This window comes from Ovis aries, chromosome 6 (genome assembly GCF_016772045.2).
Source record: "Ovis aries strain OAR_USU_Benz2616 breed Rambouillet chromosome 6, ARS-UI_Ramb_v3.0, whole genome shotgun sequence".
Lineage (NCBI taxonomy): Eukaryota > Metazoa > Chordata > Mammalia > Artiodactyla > Bovidae > Ovis > Ovis aries.
In genome coordinates this window covers 85583930-85605174 of record NC_056059.1, presented here as the reverse complement: position 1 = coordinate 85605174, position 21245 = coordinate 85583930, and the positions used below count along the sequence as shown (strand labels likewise).

General features: G+C 38.8%; 1 protein-coding gene across 5 annotated transcripts in view; it reads left to right on the top strand.

Annotated features, from left to right (window-relative positions):
* LOC101122788 (UDP-glucuronosyltransferase 2C1-like) overlaps positions 1–21245 on the top strand; it is an 89099-nt gene that overhangs the window by 53518 nt on the left and 14336 nt on the right. For 3 of the 5 annotated variants that reach the window (XM_042251479.2, XM_042251478.2, XM_004009878.6), the window contains 4 exons: positions 12832–12980; positions 15241–15372; positions 17251–17338; positions 18493–18712. In XM_042251479.2, the coding sequence (XP_042107413.1) occupies positions 12832–12980; positions 15241–15372; positions 17251–17338; positions 18493–18712 (589 nt within the window). The remainder of the gene's footprint in view (positions 1–12831; positions 12981–15240; positions 15373–17250; positions 17339–18492; positions 18713–21245) is intronic. The other 2 variants (XM_027971047.3, XM_042251480.2) reach the window with 1 other exon arrangement.

The following is a 21245-nucleotide window of genomic DNA, read 5'->3' as shown; positions in this document are numbered from 1 at the left end:
TTATTATGTTTATGTGATTATGATAAAGAAAATTTGCATAAGAGGCAAATTACCTTATAGGAAGCAGTACCTTTCATGTATTATTTAGTTAGATTTTTTAAAGGTAATACTAACATGCAGCATTGTCTTAGTTTCAGATGGTGACAAAAAATTAGTCAATAGTCAACTTAGAATAGTATGGAAGATTTCATTTGAGCCAATATGAGGATTATAACCCTGGAGAAAATCTGTCAAGAAGCTCGGAGGAATGCTCTGCCCATTAGAAGTTAAAGAACTGTCATATAAGTTTTGAGGGAAGGGGTTATTCTTGAAAGTGTTATACATCAGAACATTATATTGCCAGTTTATGTAGTCCTAAAAAATGAGTATTAGGTCATTGTGACCCCTTAAAAGATTAAGGAAAGAATGTTAGCTTATAAGGAGTTATCTTGCTGGTGCCAGGAGGAAATTACTTTTTTTTGTAGAGTAAACTTTCCTGCGTCTTCCGAGGGGATCTAGTTAATGTATAATGAAGAAGCACATTGCACACTAAAACAGGGAGTGCCGGGCAGTGGCTCAACTGGTAGAGAAATTTTTATGCAAACTTTTGCTTGCCAAGACTTAAGATAATTTTGTTTCAACACAGGTATACAACAAAATGATTAGATACTTGCACCTATTGTGAAATAATCACCAAATAGCTCTCAATAATATCTATCACTACACATAGATACAAATAATATTTATTTGAGAATTTCTAATTTCTACTTCTGTCATTTTTGAGATTGGACTGAAGTACTTCATTTCATACTCTTTTCTTGACTATGAGGGACCCTCCCATTTCATCTAAATGATTTTTGCCCACGGTTCAGTTCAGTTTAGTTCAGTTCAGTTCAGTCGCTCAGTCGTGTCCGACTCTTTGTGACTCCATGAATCGCAGCACACCAGGCCTCCCTGTCCATCACCAACTCCTGGAGTTCACTCAGATTCACATCCATCGAGTTAGTGATGCCATCCAGCCATCTCATCCTTGGTCGTCCCCTTCTCCTCTTGCCCCCAATCCTTCCCAGCATCAGAGTCTTTTCCAATGAGTCAACGACATAATGGTGATCTGAATTAAATTCACCTATTCCAGTTCATTTTAGTTCACTGATTCCTAAAATGTCTATATTCACTCTTGCTATTGCCTTTTTGATCACTTCCAATTTATGCTGATTCATGGACCGAACATTCCAGGTTCCTATGCAATATTCTTCTTACAGCATCGGACTTTACTTCCATCACCAGTCACATCTACACCTGGGCATTATTTTTGCTTTCGCTCCATCTCTTCATTATATCTGGAGTTATTTCTCCACTCTTCTCCAGTAGCATATTGGGCATCTACCAACTTAGGGATTTCATCTTTCAGTGTCATATCTTTTTGCCTTTTCATACTCTTCATGGGGTTCTCAAGGCAAGAATACTGAAGAGATTTGGCATTGTCTTCTCCAGTGTACCAGGTTCTGTCAGAAATTTCCACCATGACCCGTCAGTCTTGGGAGGCCCTACACGGCATGGCTCACAGTTTCACTGAGTTAGACAAGGCTGTGGTCCATGTGATCAGTGTGGTTTGTTATGCCCAGAGTCCGAGTCCCCAAAACTGAGAGAATAAGACGTCCACAGCAATGCAAAAGCATAAAGGGGTTTATTACTAGCTCGAGCCAGGACCCATGTTTCATCCAGCACAGTGGAATCAGACAAAGGCCCTGAGCTCTGAATCACATATACTTGTATACAGACGGTTCTTTGTTTCTGTAACAGCATAGCTGATTGGTTAAACTGTACACACACGCGGGACTTTTAAACCTCGCATCCCTATCCGGATTGGCTCAGGTCTGGTGTGGGCGGGGGGGGCTTCGGGGATTTTTTCTGATTGGTCGAGCTACACTGCCTGTGGGAATTCCCAGAGCCTCAGCTTTTCTCAGGCCTAGCCTGCCCCTTAGAGCCTGTCCTGGCTTCAGTTTGGTCCTAACATGGTTAGTTTTCTGTGATTGTGGTTTTCATTCTGTCTGCCCTCTTATGAAAAGGATAAGAGGCTTGAGGAAGTTTCCTGATGGAAGAGAACATCTGTGGGGGAAACTGGGTTTTGTTCTGATGGGAGGGGCCATGTTCAGTGAATCTTTAATCCAATATTCTACTGATAGATGTGGCTGGGTTCCTTCCCTGTTGTTCAGCCTGAGGCCAAACTTTCAACCCATGCCTCCACCAGAGACTCCTGAACACTCAAAGGCAAGTCTGGCTCAGTCTCTCATGGCCTCCAAAGTCAAATTCCCTGGGGGTTCTCAGTTGGATTTGCTGGATTCCGAGGTTGGAAAATCTGTTCTGGGTCCTAGAACTTCCTTAACAATGTGAGAATTTCTTTTTTATAATTGTTCTGCAGTTGTATGTCATCTGCTCAGTGGCTCTATCATAGGGTTAATGGAGACCTCCTCCATGAAGCTCATGCCACACACTGGGTAATCCAGGTTTGCTGCAGTCAGTCCCTGTTCCCACGCAAGCCACTACTGACCCATACCTGTGCACAAGACACTCAAACAATCAAAGGCAACTCTGGCTCAGTCTCTGTGGGAGGGACGTCTGGGTCTTGGTGGGCACAAGATTTTTCTTGAGTCCTCCAAGCATCTCTGGCAAGTATGGGGTTTGACTCTAAATGCAATTTTGCCCCTCCTACCATCTTACTTGGGCTTCTCTTTTGCCCTTGGAATTGGGATAACTTTTTTTTGGTGGACTCTAACATTCTCCTGTCCATGGTTGTTCAGCAGCTAGTTGCAACTTTGGAGTTCACACAGGAGAAGATGAGCACATGACCTTTTACTCTTCTGTACTGTTTGTTGATGTCCTTTTCATCATAGGGGACTGGAAGGAAAAAGCAGGAAGTTGAGAGATACCTGGAGTAATAAATGAACTTGGTCATGGAGTACAAAATGAAGCAGGGCAAAAGCTAACAGAGTTTAGTCAAGACGAGGAACTGGTCATAGCAAACACCCTCCTCATCAGCACAAGAGAAGACTCTGCACATGGACATAACCAGATGTTCAACACTGAAATCAGATTGGTTATAGTCTTTGGAGTCAAAGATGGAGAATAACTATACAGTCAGCAAAAACAATCTCTGGAGCTGACTGTGGCACAGACCATGAACTCCTTATTGCCCAATTCAGACTTTAATTGAAGAAAGTAGGGAAAACCACTAGACCATTCAGGTATGACCTGAATCAAATCCCATAGGATTATACAGTGGAAATGACAAATAGGTTTAAGGAATGAGATCTGATAGAAGAACTATGGACAGAGGTTCATGACATTGTACAGGAGGCAGTGATCAAGACTATCCCCAACAAAAAGAAATACAAAAGGCAAAACATCTGAGGAGTCATCACAATTAGCTGAGAAAAGAAGAGAAACTAAAGGCAAAAGAGAAAAGGAAAGCTATAGCCATCTGAATGCAGAGTTCCAAAGAATAGCAAGGAGAGATAAGAAAGCCTTCTTAAGTGATAAATGCAAAGAAATAGAGGGAAAAAGTAGAATGGAAAAGACCAGAGATCTCTTCAAGAAAATTAGAGATGCCAAGGGAACATTTCACGCAAAAATGGGCACAATAAAGAACAGAAACGGTATGGACATAACAGAAGAAATTAAGAAGAGGTGGCAAGAATACATGGAAGAACTATACAAAAAAAGATCCTCATGACACAGATAACCGTGATGTTGTGATCATTCACATTGAGCCAGACATCCTGGGGTCTGAAATTAAGTGGGCCTTAGGAAGCATCGCTATGAACAAAGCTAGTGGGGGTGATGGATTTCCGGTTGAGCTATTTCAAGTCCTAAAAGATGATGCTGTGAAATGCTGCACTCAATAAAACAACAAATTTGGAAAACTCAGCAGTGGCAACAAGACTGCAAAAGATCAAGTTTCATTCCAATCTCAAAGAAAAGCAATGCCAAAGAATGTTCAAACTACCGCAAAATTGCACTCATCTCACACGCTAGCAAAGTAATGCTGAATATTCTCAAAGCCAGGCTGCAGCACTGCGTGAACTGAGAAATATCAGATGTTCAAGGTGGATTTAGAAAAGGCTGAGGAACCAGAGATCAATTGCCATCATCTGTTGGATCATAGAAAAAACAAGAGAGTTCCAGAAAAACATCTACTTCTGCTTTATTAACTGTGCCAAAGCCTTTGACTGTGTGGATTACAAAATAATGAAAAAATTCCAAGAGATGGGAATGCCAGACCACCTTACCTGACTCCTGCAAAGCTTGTATGGAGGTCAAAAGCAACAGTAAGAACTAGACATGGGACAACAGACTGGTTTCAAATTGGGAAAGATATACATCAAAGCTGACATATATCAAGTATAACCACTCCCTGCTTATTTAACTTATATGCAGAGTACATCATGCAAAATGCCAGGATGGATGAAGCATAAGCTGGAATCTAGATTGCTAAGAGAAATACCAATAAGCTCAGATCTGCAGATGACACCACCATTATGGCAGAAAGTGAAGAGGAACAACAGAGACGCTTGATGAAAGTGAAAGAGGAGAGTGAAAAATTGGTTTAACACAATGTTCAAAAAATGAATATCATGGCATCCAGTCCAATCATTTCATAGAAAAAGATAGGGAAGCAATGGAAACAGTGACTTTATTTTCTTGGACTCCAAAATCACTGCAAATGATGACTGCAGCCATGAAATTAAAAGACCCTTACACATTGGAAGAAAAGCTATGAAAAATCTAGACAGCATATTAAAAAGCAGAGACATTACTTAGGCAACAAAGGTCCGTATAGTCAAAGCTATGGTTCGAACCAGTAGTTTTTTACTGATGCAACTGTTGGACCATAAAGAAGGCCAAACACTGAAGAATTGATGATTTTGAACTGTGGTGTTGGAGAAGCCTCTTGAGAGTCCCTTAGACTGCAAGGCGATCAAACCAGTCAATCCTAAAGGAAATCAATCCTGAGTATTCATTGGAAGGATTGATGCTGATGCTGAAGCTCCAAAATTTTAGCCAGTTGACATGAAGAGCCATCTTACTAGAAAAGATCCTGATGCTGGGCAGGAGGAAATGGGGATGACAGATGTAAGTACCGTCTCAGTGGACATGAGTTTGAGCAGGCTCCAGGAGAATGGTGAAGGATAGGAAAGCCTGAATTGCTGCAGTCCATGGCACTGCAAAATGTAGGACATGAACGAACAACTGAACAGCAACAATAACCACACCTACACAGACATATGGTTTCCAAAGACCTTTTCTGTTTTCATAGGCTGCCTTCTTGTTTTGTTGATCATTTCTCTTACTGTGAAGTGTGCAGTGGCTGGTACTTGGAATTAGTTCAACTATTTCATTTTTCATTTTGTTCCTTATACTTTCAGGTTAGTTCAGTAGCTCAGTCATGTCCGATTCTTTGAAACCCCATGGATAGCAGCTTGCCAGGCTTCCCTGTATATCACCTGCTCCCTTAGCCTTCTCAAACTCATGTCCATTGAGTCGGTGATACCATCCAAACATCTCATCCTCTGTCATGCCCTTTTTCTCCTGCCTTCAGTCTTGCCCAGAATCAGGTTCATTTCCGGTGAGTCAGTTCTTCACATCAGGTGGCCAACGTATTGCATCTTCAGCTTCAGCATCACTCCTTCCAATGAATATTCTGGACTGATTTCATTTAGGAGTGACAGGCATGATCTCCTTGCAATCCAAGGTACTCTGAAGAGTTTTTTCCAACAGCACGGTTCAAAAACATCCATTCTTGAGTGCTCAGTTTTCTTTATGGTCCAAATCTCACATTCACACATGACTACTGGAAAAACCATAGCTTTGATTAGAGGGTCCTTTATTGTAAAAGTAATGTCTCTGGATTTTAATATGCTGTCTAGGTTGTTAATTGGAGAAGGCAATGGCACGCCACTCCAGTACTCTTGCCTGGAAAATCCCATGGATGGAGAAGCCTGATGGGCTGCAGTCCATGGGGTTGTGAAGAGTCGGACACGACTGAGCGACTTCACTTTCACTTTTCACTTTCATGCATTGGAGAAGGAAAAGGCAACCCACTCCAGTGTTCTTACGTGGAGAATATCAAGGACAGGGGAGCCTGGTGGGCTGCCATCTCTGGGGTCGCACAGAGTCAGACTCGACTGAAGCAACTTAGCAGCAGTAGCAGCAGCAGGTTACTAATAGCTTTTCTTTCAAGGAGCAAGCATCTTTTAATTTCATGGCCACAGTCACCATCTGCAGCTCTTTTGGAGAGCGAGAAAATAAAGTCTCTCAGTGTTTCCATTGTTTCACCATCAATTTGCCATTAAGTAATGGGACCAGACGCTATGATCCAAGTTTTTGGAATGTTGAGTTTTAAGACAACTTTTTCACACTTCTCATCCACTTTCATCAAGAGGCTCCTCAGTTACTCTTGGCTTTCCGCCAGGACTGTGGTGTCATCTGCATATCTGAGGATATTGATATATATACAGGCCATCTTGATTCCAGCTTGTGCTTCATTCATCCTGACATTTTGCATGATGTACTCTGTATATAAGTTAAATAAGCAGGATGACAATATACAGCCTTGACGTACTCTGTTCCCTATATGGAACCAGTCTGTTGTTCCATGTCCTGTTCTAACTATCTTTTCTTGACGAGCATACACATTTCTCAGGAGGCAGGTAAGGTGGTCTCATATTCCCATCTCTTGAAGAATTTTTACATTATTTTGTAATCCACACAGTCAAAGGCTTTGGCACAGTCAATAAAGCAGAAGATGTTTTTCTGGAACTCTCTTACTTTTTCTATGATCCAACAGATGATGGCAATTTGATCCCTGGTTCCTCAGCCTTTTCTAATTCCAGCTTGAACATCTGGTATTTCTCAGTTCATGCAGTGTTGCAGCCTGGCTTTGAGAATATTCAGCATTACTTTGCTAGTGTGTGAGATGGGTGCAAATTTGCAGTAGTTTGAACATTCTTTGACATTGCTTTTCTTTGGGATTGGAATGAAACCTGACCTTTTGCAGTTCTGTTGCCACTGCTGAGTTTTCCAAATTTGCTGGCATATTGAGTGCAGCACTTTCACAGCATCATCTTTTAAGACTTCAAATAGCTCAACCGGAAATCCATCACCCCCACTAGCTTTGTTCATAACGATGCTTCCTAAGGCTCACTTAACTTCGGACTCCAGGATGTCTGGCTCTATGTGAGTGATCACACCATCATGGTTATCTGGGTCATGAGAATTTTTTTTTGTATAGTTCTTCCATGTATTCATGCCACCTCTTCTTAATTGCTTCTGTTACATCTATACCATTTCCAGTCCTTTATTTTGCCTATCTTTGCATGAAATATTCCCTTGGTATCTAATTTTCTTGAAGAGATCTCTAGTCTTTCCCTTTCTATTGTTTTCCTCTATTTCTTCGCATTGATCACTTAAGAAGCTTTCTTATCTCTCCTTGCTATTCTTTGGAACTCTGCATTCAGATGGATGTATCTTTCATTTTCTCCTTTGCCTTGAGCTTCTCTTCTTTTCTCAGCTATTTGTAAGACTTCCTCAGACAACCATTTTGCCTTTTTGCATTTCATTTTTTGGGGGATGGTCTTGATCTCTGCCTCCTGTACAATGTCATGAACCCCTGCCCATAGTTCTTCATACACTCTATCAGATCTAATCTCTTGAATCTATTTGTCATTTCCACTGTATCATCATATGGGATTTGATTTAGGTAATAACTGAATGGTCTAATGGTTTTCCCCTACTTTCTTAAAGTCTGAATTGGGTAATAAGAAAGTCATGATTTGAGCCACAGTCAGCTCCCGGTCTTGTTTTTGCTTACTGTATAGAGCTTCTCCATCTTTGGCTGCAAAGAATATAATCAATCTGATATCGGTGTTGACCATCTGGTGATGTCCATGTGTACAGTCTTCTCTTGTGTTGTTGGAAGAGGGTGTTTGCTATGACCAGTGCATTCTCTTAGTAAAACTCTATTAGCCTTTGCCCTGTTTCATTCCACATTCCAAATCCAAATTTGCCTGTTACTCCAGGTGTTTCTTGACTTCCTACTTTTGCATTCCAATTTCCTATAACGAAAAGGACATCTTTCTTGGATGTTAGTACTAAAAGGTCTGTATGTCTTCATAGAACTGTTCAACTTCAGTTTCTTCAGTTTTACTGGCCGTTAAACCTGTGCCTCCACTGGAGACTCCGCAAAACTCATAGGCAAGTCTGACTCAGTCTCTTGTGGGGACACTGCTCGTTTCTCCCGGCTGCTGGTGTGTGTGCAAAGGTTTTTTTTTCTGTTTGTTTGTTTTTTGTTTGTTTTGTTTTTGTGCTTTCCAAGTGTCTGTGTCTCCCATCCTATGGAAGTTCTATAATGATGTCCCATTGGCCTCCAAAGTCGTATTCCCTGGCGGTTCTCATCTGCTCACCAGCTCTATGGTGAGGCTAATGGCGACCTCCTCCACAAGGGCTTATACCATATGGTGCATGACCCAGGTCTGCTGCAGTCATAGCCCCTGTCATTGAGGCAGGCCACTGCTGACCTGTACCTCTGCAGGAGAAACTCAAACAATCAAAGGCCATCCTGGCTCAGTTTCTTTGGCATCTCTGTGTCTTGGTGCACACAAGATTTTGTTTGACCCCTCCAAGCATCTCTGATGAGTATGGAGTTTGATTCTAACTGCAATTTTGCCCCTCCAACTGTCTTGTTGGGGCTTCTCCTTTGCCCTTGGACCTGGAGTATCTTCTGTTTGGAGGAATCCAACCTTCTCCTGTCGATGGTTGTTTAGCAGCTAGTTGCAATTTTGGAGTTCACACGGGAGAAGATGAGCACGTATTCTTCTACTACTCCGTCTTAATATCAAGATACAGTCCATGGAATTCTCCAAGCCAGAATATTGGAGCGGGTAGTCTTTCCCTTCTTCAGAGGATCTTCCTAACCCAGGGATTTAACCCAGGTCTCCCACACTGAAGGTGAATTCTTTACTAGCTGAGCCACCAGGGAAATCCACTTATATTTTAGATATCATATTTAAATTCGCTGCCATAATGAATGTCAAGAATTATTTCCCTTTTTTTTGAGGAATTTATGGTTTTAGGTCTTATATTTAAGCCTCTTATCCATTTTAATATAATTCTGTAGTGGAGTAAGATCCAAGTCTAGTTTTATTCTTTACTGTGTGAGTATCTTTTCTTTTTTTTTGGTAAGAATTATTTAAAAGATTATCTTCTTTCATTGAGTATTTTTGGCTTCCTTAAGAAATATTTGTTGACAACATATGCATGAGTTTTTCTTTGGGCTTTTGCTCCTGTTATAATGGACCATATGACTGTTTTTAAACCTGCATGTATTGTTTTGATTAATATAGCTTTATAATATTTCTTAAAATCAGAGTGTGTGTTACCTACAGTTTTGTTTTTCTTTCTCAGGATTGATTTGTCTATTTGGAACTTTTTCATTCATATGAATTTTTTATTATTGTCCTTGTTACTAATTTTAACAGATGTATCTCTAATACTGTATCATTACTAAAAATTATGTTTATTCCTAAAAACATTAAAAAGATATAGTTGTGATCTCTTATTTTATATATCCACTTCCTTTTTCCTTTTTTTTGATTGAAGTGCATAGAATTCACCACAATGTAGGAGATCACAGTTCAATTCCTGAGTCGGGGATATTCGCTGGAGAAGGGATAAACTACCCACTTCAGTATTCTTGGGCTTCTTTTATGGCTTGTCTGGTAAGGAATCTGCCTGTAATGTGGGAGACCTGGGTTTGATCCCTGGGTTGAGAAGATCACCCTGGAGAAGGGAAAGGCAACCCATTCCAGTATTTTGGCCTGCAGAATTCATGGACTGTATAGTCCATGGGTTCACAAAGAGTCACACACAACTAAACAACTTTCACTTCAGTGGAAAAAAGGAAGTGGCAACATGTCTATGCAATATTTCCTCTGAGAAATTATGCAACAACTCACAAACAACATGAGTGCTTCTAAGAACTCTGCTGCCCTGCAATATGGAGTATGTTCAAAAAGTCATATGACTTAATCAAGGTCTACATGTTGCACTGAAACTTCTTCTGGGCATCTTGTGACAGAAACAGGTGCTTATATCTCTAGAAATGACCCTATGAAAAGTGGGCAGAAACTCACACATCCATGCTGAGAGTTCAACCTACAAAAGACAACACTGAGAAAAGATAACTTAAAACTTTATCAAAGTGACATTTTCGGAGTCATGGATTAAGCCTTGAATGATCTACAACTGGACTGAAGCTGTTTGTTTACTTCTGATCCCAGTAGTCTGACACTCGGTTTAGGAACATCTTCTCCAGTGCTGGGTATTACTCTGTCCCTGATTCTTCCATAGTTCTTAGCAATTTAGAATATTCTTTGGTGGAATATATCAATAACCTGAGAAGAAGAGTAAAAATGTGGTAAATAGAAGAACCATTTGTTTTTACTCTCATCACTGTTAAAATGTATGTTATAGATATAATTTGGCTGTTCAGAATTTAAAATCTTCATTATATTATGTATTACAAGTACTTTTTTCAAAATTTAAAAATATAATGCATAATTTATAATGTTTTATGTATAAATTATAAATATATAATGTTAATATATATCTGTATATATTTTAGGGCCTCCTTGGTGGCTCAGACGGTAAAGTGTCTGCCTACAATGCGGGAGACCCGGGTTCAATTCCTGAGTCGGGAAGATCCCCTGGAGAAGGAAATATAAATAAACATATAATAAATATATGCATGAATATCAGTTCAGTTCAGTTCAGTCGCTCAGTCGTGTCTGACTTGTTGTGATCCCATGAATCGCAGCATGCCAGGTCTCCCTGTCCATCACCAACTTCCAGAGTCCACACAAACTCACGCCCATCGAGTCGGTGATGCCATCCAGCCATCTCATCCTCTGTCGTCCCCTTCTCCTCCTGCCCCGAATCTCTCCCAGCATTAGAGTCTTTTCCAATGAGTCAACTCTTCGCATGAGGTGGCCAAAGTACTGGAGTTTCAGCTTTATCATCATTCCTCCCAGATAACACCCAGGACTGATCTCCTTTAGAAAGGACTGGTCTGATCTCCTTGCAGTCCAAGGGACTCTCAAGAGTCTTCTCCCAACACCATAGTTCAAAAGCATCAATTCTTCAGTGCTCAGCTTTCTTCACAGTCCAACTCTCACATCCATACACGACCACCAGAAAAACCATAGCCTTGACTAGACGGACCTTTGTTGGCAAAGTAATGTCTCTACTTTTCAATATGCTAACTAGGTTGGTCATAACTTTTCTTCCAAGGAGTAAGCGTCTTTTAATTTCATGGCTGCAATAAATATAAATTTATATATAGTTATAAATTAATAAATAATTTGTAAAATTATTCATTAAAGCATGTCATAGTTATGTTCAAATAATTGATGAGAAAATAAATAAGAAAATATTCATTTAAAAAAATTGAGAAACTATTTATAAACCTCTTGAGGGGTAAAGGAATTTTAGGATAAGAGCACTAGGTTAGACACAAAAATGGTCCAAAAAAATCCTACAGGGCAATGAAATCATAATTTGGGAAATGATAATTTCTACCAGACAGAAATATACCAGTTAACAATTAATTTCAATGTATTTTAACTCAAAAGTTAGAGAAAAGTAAAAAACAAACAAACAAACATAAAACCTGCACACATTTTCCAAAAGATATATGCTGAGTATGAAACTGGATATTGTAATCACCAGAGTCAAGGCCCTCATTTGCTGAGATTTGCCTTGATCTATTATTGCAGATAGATCTTCCTAGGAGTGCAAAATCCCTTATATTTTTCTAATAAAAACTTTAGCACACTTAGAACATCAAGGAGAATATACACAAAGCCATGAAGTGAGAAACCAGATAGCTATGATTTCCTCCCATCAGTGACATGGAGCACATATTTCTAAAGGACACCAAAACTCTGGGTAAGATTAGCTATAAAATAGAAACTATTTCACCACCAGATTATTATGCAGTGCAGTATTTTCACCAAAGAGGACAAAATCTTGTAAAATAGGAAATTTCATTTACTATAGCAAAGGAGACAATCATTTTAAGAATTGTACTAAAAGTATTCAGGATGTAATTAGTTGTGACAACACACTTGAAAATAATAGAAAAAAAGATGGATAAAACGCAAGTTGTTTTAAAACATAATCAGAGTCTTTTGGAGCAATGAGGATGAGATAAATTGGAATTCCAGAAAAAAAGGTGCGATTCTACCACAGAAGGTTGAGAATCACTACCTAAGTTTCTTGTACTTATAGGAGCACCTGAGTGGGCTCAGGCTTAGATCAAGATGAAAGACTCCATTGACAGAGAGAAAGCAACAGTCTCTTGGCTTTGCTCCATACTTAAATCTGTGTTTGAAAGTGAAAGTGAAAGTCGCTCAGTCCTGTTGGATTCTTTGCGACCCCTTGGAATACCCCATACAGTCCATGGAATTCTCCAGACCAGAATACTGGTATCGGTAGCCTTTCTCTTTTTAAGGCGATGTTTGCAACACAGGGATTGAATCCAGGTCTCCGGGCATTTCAGGTGGGTTCATTTTCAGCTGAGCCACAAAAGAAGCCCAAATCTGTGTTTACTTATTCATAATCTGACTATGTGTACTCTTCAAGGTAAAAGTTTTTCAGCTAATTTAACTGATTCAATTAATTTAACCTGGGTTGCGTACTGGTCTTTAAGAATTTACTAAGAAAATTAGGTGAAGATATATCTTCAATTTAACATATCAGATTCCTTTCCCTCTCTTATCCTTCACTTTTATTCAGGAAAACCTACCACACTATGTGAGATTATGGGGAAAGCTGACATGTGGTTGTTTCGAAGTTACTGGGATTTTGAATTTCCTCAACCTTACTTACCTAATACTGAATTTGTTGGAGGACTGCACTGCAAGCCTGCAAAGCCCCTACCTAAGGTAATTAAATGTGCTTATTATTGTCCTACATGAATGAAGTGTGAGGTGTTAGTCATTCAGTTGTATCTGACTCTTTGCGACCCCATGAACTGCAGCCTGCCAGGCTCCTCTGTCCATGGAATTTTCCAGGCAAGAATACTGGAGTGGAATTGCCATTCCCTTCTCCAAGGGATCTTCCTGAAACAACTATGAGTATTTATCTCAAAATGACTTCTTGTTTATTGTTAACAATATTTGGTCCCCAAATGGAGAAAACAGACATAGAATTTAATGGTCATTATTTTCTTAGACTATACATTATATTAAGAAGGTGAATAGCCTTTATTTTGGATTATGTATTATTATCTAATGAATTAGTCCTCAATGTTTTATTTTCTTGTTCAAAGTCCATTAACTATTCATGAAAATGTGTTTTATATAAATTTTAAACTATTTCCTAGTATCATAAATATTATGCTATAATTGAACATAAAGCTATCATATCTTTAGTCAAATCATCTCTAAACATAGTGTAATGGTTAATTTTAAGTGTCAACTTGCCTAGCCGGGTACCCAGGTATTTTTTTTTTTTCATCTGATTTAGGATTTTACTTTTGCTCAAATAATTCACTTTGAGATGAGCTATATTTATTTTCAAGTAATATAAATTATTAGCATCACATTAGAGTCTGAGTACACTGTGCATCCCCAGTTTTCCATTTTCAGTGTAAATCTTACAGTAATTTTTTTCTTTAAACATTTAATAATACATAGCATTAATTTACTTCTTTCGTAGAACCTTGGTTTACAAAGTCAGATGACCTCAAAATTTTAAGAAAAGATCAAAAATAAATACTATCCTTTCTCAACCCAAATTGTTTAAAAGCAAATGAATGGTTGTATAGGACACTAGACTTAGTTGTAATGCACATCTTAAAAACATACATCACTTATATAAATTGGGATTTGCTTACTCATTCAAGAAATGTTTCTTTCAGCAAGACAAACATTTTTCTAGAAGTTATTTAGAGGCTATTTTTAGATGAAATCAACTTTGAAATATGTGGACCTTGATTAAACAAATTACTCTCCATTATGTGGGTAAGCCTCATTCAATTAGTTGAAGATGTGACTAGAACAAAATTCTGAATTCTGCCTGTAGGCAGCTTTCAGACTTGAACTACAGCAGTGGCTCTTCTCTGAGTCTCCAGCCTAATGTACTGTTCTGCAGATTAAACTTGACAGCCTCCATAACCATGGGCATGAGTGCTAAGTTGCTTCAGTCTGGTCTGACTCTTTGAGACCCCATAGACTGCAACCTGCCAGACTTCTCTGTTCATGGGATTCTCCAGGCAAGAATACTGGAGTTGGTTGCCATTTCTTTTCCAATAACTATGTGAGAAATCCCTTAATATAAATTTCTTCCCTGTTTTTCAGTTTCACGCCTGAAAAACACATTTATTTTGGTCTTACTTAATTGGCTTAGTTTTGCTAGTATTTAAACAGAGGTTGAAAAGATTTATTTCAGTATAATTAAATATGTCATCTTTATTTTTAATTCAAAGCTATTTATTTCTACTATATTCTTATAACCCTCAGAGTATGCTTTATAGGTATTTCTGCATTACTTGTCTGATCAGGAGTTACATGGCTACTTCATTCATAATTGTATATGTGGAAGATTACATAAAAAAACAAATCTAATCAAAATAGAAAATAGAAGTTTAGAAAACAAAGAAAAGTAAATATACCAAAATTGTGTCATTGTACTGACCATTATTCAGCAGAAAAAAAATGAAAACAACCTTATTAGCATCTAAGGCTAAATAAAAATTGCAGCACCAGAATTATTTAACTTAAAGGTAGAAATTTTCTCTGCCAGCTACTGCTATGTAGACTTGGACAAATTGCTTAACCTTACAGAGATAGATCTCCCATCTGTAAATGTATACATATCTCATAAAATCACCATATATCTAAGTTAAATGATACATGCAAAGAGTTCAGCAAATGGCAAAAGATAACAGGCAGTCAATAACTTGTAAACACAAACACACATGCACAAAGACACACTCATACCTCAATATGCTTTACCAAATGAGCTTTTAGTAACAATAATTTTTAATTCACCTAATAAGGATTTCAGGTCATCTATTATACACTGATATCATTAACATATGAAAGCACAGAATTGCTCTAATAATTCAGACACATTGAGAAAAGAGTATGGCATCTACCATAACTGTAAGCTTTTATATTACAAAGACTGTTTTTTTCACAGGAGTTCGAAGAGTTTGTTCAAAGCTCTGGAAAAGATGGAGTCGTGGTATTTACTCTGGGGTCAATGATCAAAAACCTCTCAGAAGAAAAGTCTAATATGATTGCATCAGCCCTTGCCCAGATTCCACAGAAGGTCATTCCCCCCCCCGCCCCCCCCCCCCACCCAGGGACAGCTGTTTTAAAATCCATGAAGTTCACAGTAAAAGTATACTTGTACAATGTCGGAAAGGGTATTGATATTGTCAGTCTCAAGTGAGCTCAAAAGAAAATGTATAAATGATAAAAGGGGATATTTGATTGCTGTCTTGCTTTAAACCTGGTATTTTTAACAGGAAATTATATTGCAGTATTTTCTTTAAATAATAAATGAAAATTAATCATTTGCTACTGTTAAATCATCAGTCAGCTTTGTGCATTAGGTTTTAAGGCATCCATGTAACATAACACTTCTTGCTATTCTTATATGTCTTTAAATCTGAAGCATATAAACAAGTTGCAAATAACATGACAGAGAATAAAGGAAAAGATATTCAAAAATAATAGGCTTGATTCTCAAAATGTCTTGGGACTATATTTTCTAGTAATTACTGATTTTGAGCATTGTCATAGTTGAACCTGGAAATAAGAGCTTAGATTCTAAAAATAATCCTAAATAATGATTTTTCTAATAATGCTAATTAATGAATCCTAAAAATAATCCTAAATGAAATCCTAGATAGTGTTTCTTCAATATTTAAAATTTTAACAATACAGTAAAAGATTTAGGAGTATACTTTACAGTGTTCTAGCTTCCCTAGTGGCTCAGAGGTTAAAGCGTCTGCCTCCAATGCGGGAGACCTGGGTTCGATCCCTGGGTCGGGAAGATCCCCTGGAGAAGGAAATGACAACCCACTCGAGTATTCTTGCCTGGAGAATCCCATGGACTGAGGAGCCTGGTGGGTTGCAGTCCACGGGGTTACAAAGAGTTGGACACGACTGAGTGACTTGACTTGACTTTACAATGTTCCAGCAAACTATCATTTTTTATTGATACGATTCTGGGTTTTAACTGAGTGACATATTTTTTCTCAGTTCAGTTCAGTCGCTCAGTCATGTCCAGCTTTGTACGACCCCATGAGTTGCAGCATGCCAGGCCTCACTGTCCATCACCAACTCCAATGGGTCAGGAAGATCCCCCCGAGGACAGCATGGTAACCCAATCCAGTAATCTTACCTAGAGAATCCCCATGGACAGAGGAGCCTGGCAGGCTGCAGTCCATGGGGTCGCAAAGAGTCGGACACAACTGTGCGACTGGATGCCATGATGGTTACACAATGTGGATGTTTTTAATGCCACCAAACTCTAGACTTAGAATACTTTAAAATGATAAATATGATTATAAATATTTTACTGTATGAGTCTACATTACTAGTAAGTATGTAAAAAATAGTTCAAAAGAGGTAAATAACATCCCTCCCCTTTGCCTCTGAAATCTTTGTCTCAAAAATCCCCTTTACCAGAGTGGCTTAGTAACACTATATATAGTTCTTTCAGATACAGATTGTCATTTTTCTTCATCTACATCTTCATCATTTGTCTTCATTGGGTTAAGTCAGAATTAACCCGAAGACGAAAGGCCATTGACTAGGATCATTGCAAGCTTTTGAAAACACGGCTGTAGTGTTTATGGTTTAAAAACATTCATTACCTAATCGCATATGGACTCAGTTTGTTTGTGCATTACCTGGAGGCAAAAATTTTGATTGAAGTTAAGTCACTTAGCCATGTCTGACTCTTCGCAATCCCATGGACTATAGCCTGCCAGGTTCCTCCATCCATGAGATATTCCAGGCAAGGATACTGGAGTGGGTTGCCATTTCCTTCCCCAAGGGATCTTCCCGATCCAGGGGTCAAACCCCGGTCTCCAGTATTGTGGGCAGATTCTTTACCATCTGAACCATCACGGTAGGTTAACTTCTTCTGATAGGATGTGATTCTAAAATCTTCTAATAAAGACATTTATCTTAATAGGTTCTGTGGAGATACACAGGAAAGAAACCAGATACACTAGGAGCCAATACCCGGCTATATGAATGGATTCCACAGAATGATCTTCTTGGTAAGACCAAAGAGAAGAAACATAAACAGAGCTGAATGAGGTATAATCTGAATGATTATTCAATAGCGGATATCAACAAATTTGTATTTAAAATAAGAAAAAAAACTTTAATGTGTTCTTCACATTGCTTCAGGAGTTTTGAAAGAAAGGATTATTCATGACAATTGTTAAAGACTGTAAGGCACACTTTATTCAAGACCATCATGATAAGTAGAGTTATTAGTGCAATGGACTTTTACAATAAAACAGAGAGACTGGAAACAATTTGTATGAAGAAAGAAAAATGGGGAATTTATCACAAAAGAACATACTGGAAGTTCATTGGATGGAAAAGTGCAGAGCTCAACTGACATAGTAGAATGCTTGCTAAAATTGGGCAATGCAGAGATAGTGGAGCCACAAAATCAAATTGCAGTTGAGAAGAGTTCAGAGGAACCTGACTAGATCTTGGTGACTCTCCCATTTATGACATAATCTCTCCCTCTTAAGGATCAAGGTCAGAGAAATTACCTTTGGATGAGGCTTTCATTAACTTTTGTATATAATATTGCAACATACTCCTGATTCTCTTCACCATGTTCTCACACCTCTCTTCTCCATAGGGGGGCGGGGGGGGGGGGTGGTGGAAATCTGGCAAACCTTTTCAGCTATTTTCATATATAATATAAATGGCTGCATATTAGTGTATAGTCAAATGCAAATCCAGTTTTCTTAAACAGAGTACACCATGAACTAATGTAGCCTATCTTTCTAGCTTGTTATGACAACATTTTCATATTGAAACCCTGCACATGTCACCTCCTCTTTCCCACCTACAAAAAGATTAGTTTCTTCAGTCCCTCCATTCTCTTTTATTGATGTATTCTTCCTGCAACAACTTGTCAAACAGGCAAATACTCTCCACCATATATTTTGCAGGAAAATTCTTAGTTGTCTGTAGAATGACTTAATTGCTTTAAACACTAATTATACTTAGACTGGAGTAATTAATTGCTGCTTTCTTCAGAGCCTATAAGAATTTGTATGTGTTCTCATGACACAGAATTATATAGAAAATGTTACCTAATAGGATTTGGTTTATGCAGGTGTCATGATTTTCTGTTTCTGAGACTCTTACAACTTAGAATAATACTTTTTTTTCTTTCAATTTTTAGGTCATCCCAAAACCAGAGCTTTTATCACTCACTGTGGAACCAATGGGATCTATGAAGCTATTTACCACGGGGTGCCTATGGTTGGAATTCCTTTGTTTGGTGACCAGCATGATAATGTTGCTCGCATGAAAGCCAAAGGGGCAGCTGTCGAAGTAGACTTGCGAAGAATGACAAGTGAAGATCTGCTTAATGCTTTGAAAGCAGTTATTAACAACCCTTTGTGAGTAGAGAATTTAATCTTAACTAAGAAGCATTTTGTTTTTGAAAGAATAATCAGCTTTATATAATTTGAAATTAACAAATTTTGCATAATTTAGAGTGTGCCTAATATCAAATAAGATTATACTTCCTAAATTTTGTGAAAGTATTTTGTCACCTACCACTACTGGATGATAGATTATAACTCCAAAGAAATACTACATTTATTTAAAGAAAATAATCTATTGTTTAAAAGATGAATTTTTAAATTAACAACAATATTTTTATTTCTTAAAAATTGCAGATATTAGCATGATGAAGAATTTAGGGAATACAACAAAATCATAAAAATAAAAATGAAAAACCACTCAGGTTTCCTCATGTCAGTTCAGTTCAGTTCAGTCGCTCAGTCGTGTCCAACTCTTTGCAACCCATGGACTGCAGCATGCCAGGCTTCCCTGTCCAACATCATCTCTCGGAGTTTGTTCAAACTCATGTCCATTGAATCTGTGATGCCATCCTCTGTTGTCCCCTTTTCCTCCTGCCTTCAATTTTTCCCACCATCAGAGTCTTTTAAAATGAGTCAGTTCTTTGCATCAGGTGACCAAAGGATTGGAGTTTCAGTTTTAGCATCAGTCCTTCCCATGAATATTCAGGACTGATTTCCTTTAGGATGGACTGGTTGGATCTCCTTGCAGTCCAACTGACTCTCAAGACTCTTCTCTAACACCACAGTTCAATAGCATTAATTCTTTGATGCTCACCTTTCTTTATATTCAACTCTCACATCCATACATGACTACTGGAAAAACCATAGCATTGACTAGATAGACCATTGTTGGTAAAGTTATGTCTCTGCTTTTTAATATGTTGTCTAGATAGTCATCGGAGAAGGCAATGGCACCCCACTCCAGTAATCTTGCCTGGAAAATCCCATGGATGGAGGAGCCTGGAAGGCTGCAGTCCATGGGGTCGCTGAGGGTCAGACACGACTGAGTGACTTCACTTTCACTTTTCACTTTCATGCATTGAAGGAAATGGCAACACACTCCAGTGTTCTTGCCTGGAGAATCCCAGGGACGGGGGAGCCTGGTGGGCTGCCGTCTATGGGGTCGCACAGAGTTGGACACGACTGAAGCGACTTAGCGGCAGCACCAGCAGCAGCAGCAGTAGCAGCAGGTAGTCATAGCTTTTTTTTTACCAAGCAGCAAGCATCTTTTAATCTCATGGCTGAAGTCACCATCTGGGTAGTTACAACCAATACCAGTTTAGAAACTTACTTCTGGTCTTTCATTGTGTTAATTTATAAATAGAAAGAAGGCCCCAGCCTCCCTTTCCCTGATAGAGAGTAACAGTTGGGACACTATGAATGAGCAAAATCAACTCTGGGAGTACTCTAAAGTCCATGTAAGAAATTTTAGCAACACAGTAGAACAAAAAATCTGAGATTAATCACATAAGAACAGAATGATGACAGTTTTATTTTACAAGCGTCATCCCCAAGCCAGCATTACTCATCACCAAGAGAGAACTTTCAGCTAGAAAGAGTTCCTTGGCAGAAAAAGAAGAATGAATTGAATGACAAATTTTTAAGGCCTTATGAAGTATAGAAATAGAAAAACAAATTCTAAACTTGTGTGAAGCCACAGTGATCTCAAACAGCCAAACCAGTCCCAAGAAATAATGACAATGGAGGCATCCCAATTCTTATTTAAAGCTGTACTACAAACTTATAGAAATTTTAAAAAGATGATATTGTCATAAAAATAGACATACAGACCAATGGATAGGATTGAGAGCCCTGATATCAGCCCTTCTATGTAAAGTTGAATAATATTTGGCAAAAGTGAATAATCAGTTCAGTTCAGTTCAATTCAGTTGCTCAGTCGTATCCGACTCTTTGCGATGCCATGAATCGCAACACACCAGGCCTCCCTGTGCATAACCAACTCCCGGAGTTCACAGACTCGTGTCCATGGAGTCCGTGATGCCATCCAGCCATCTCATCCTTGGTCATCTCCTTCTCCTCCTGCCCCCAATCCCTGCCAGCATCAGAGCCTTTTCCAATGAGTTAACTCTTCGCATGAGGTGGCCAAAGTATTGGAGTTTCAGCTTTAGCATCATTCCTTCCAAAGAACACCCAGGGTTGATCTCCTTCAGAATGGACTGGTTGGATCACCTGGCAGTCCAAGGGACTCTCAAGAGTCTTCTCCAACACCACAGATCAAAAGCATCAGTTCTTTGGCACTCAGCCTTCTCCACAGTCCAACTCTCACATCCATTCTTGACCACAGGAAAAATCATAGCCTTGACTAGACGGACCTTAGTCGCAAAATAATGTCTCTGCTTTTGAATATACTATCTAGGTTGGTCATAAGTTTCCTTCCAAGGAGTAAGTGTCTTTTAATTTCATGGCTGCAGTCACCATCTGCAGTGATTTTGGAGCCCAGAAAAATAAAGTCTGACACTGTTTCCACTGTTTCCCCATTTATTTCCCATGAAGTGAAGGGACCGGATGCCATGATCTTAGTTTTCTGAATGTTGAGCTTTAAGCC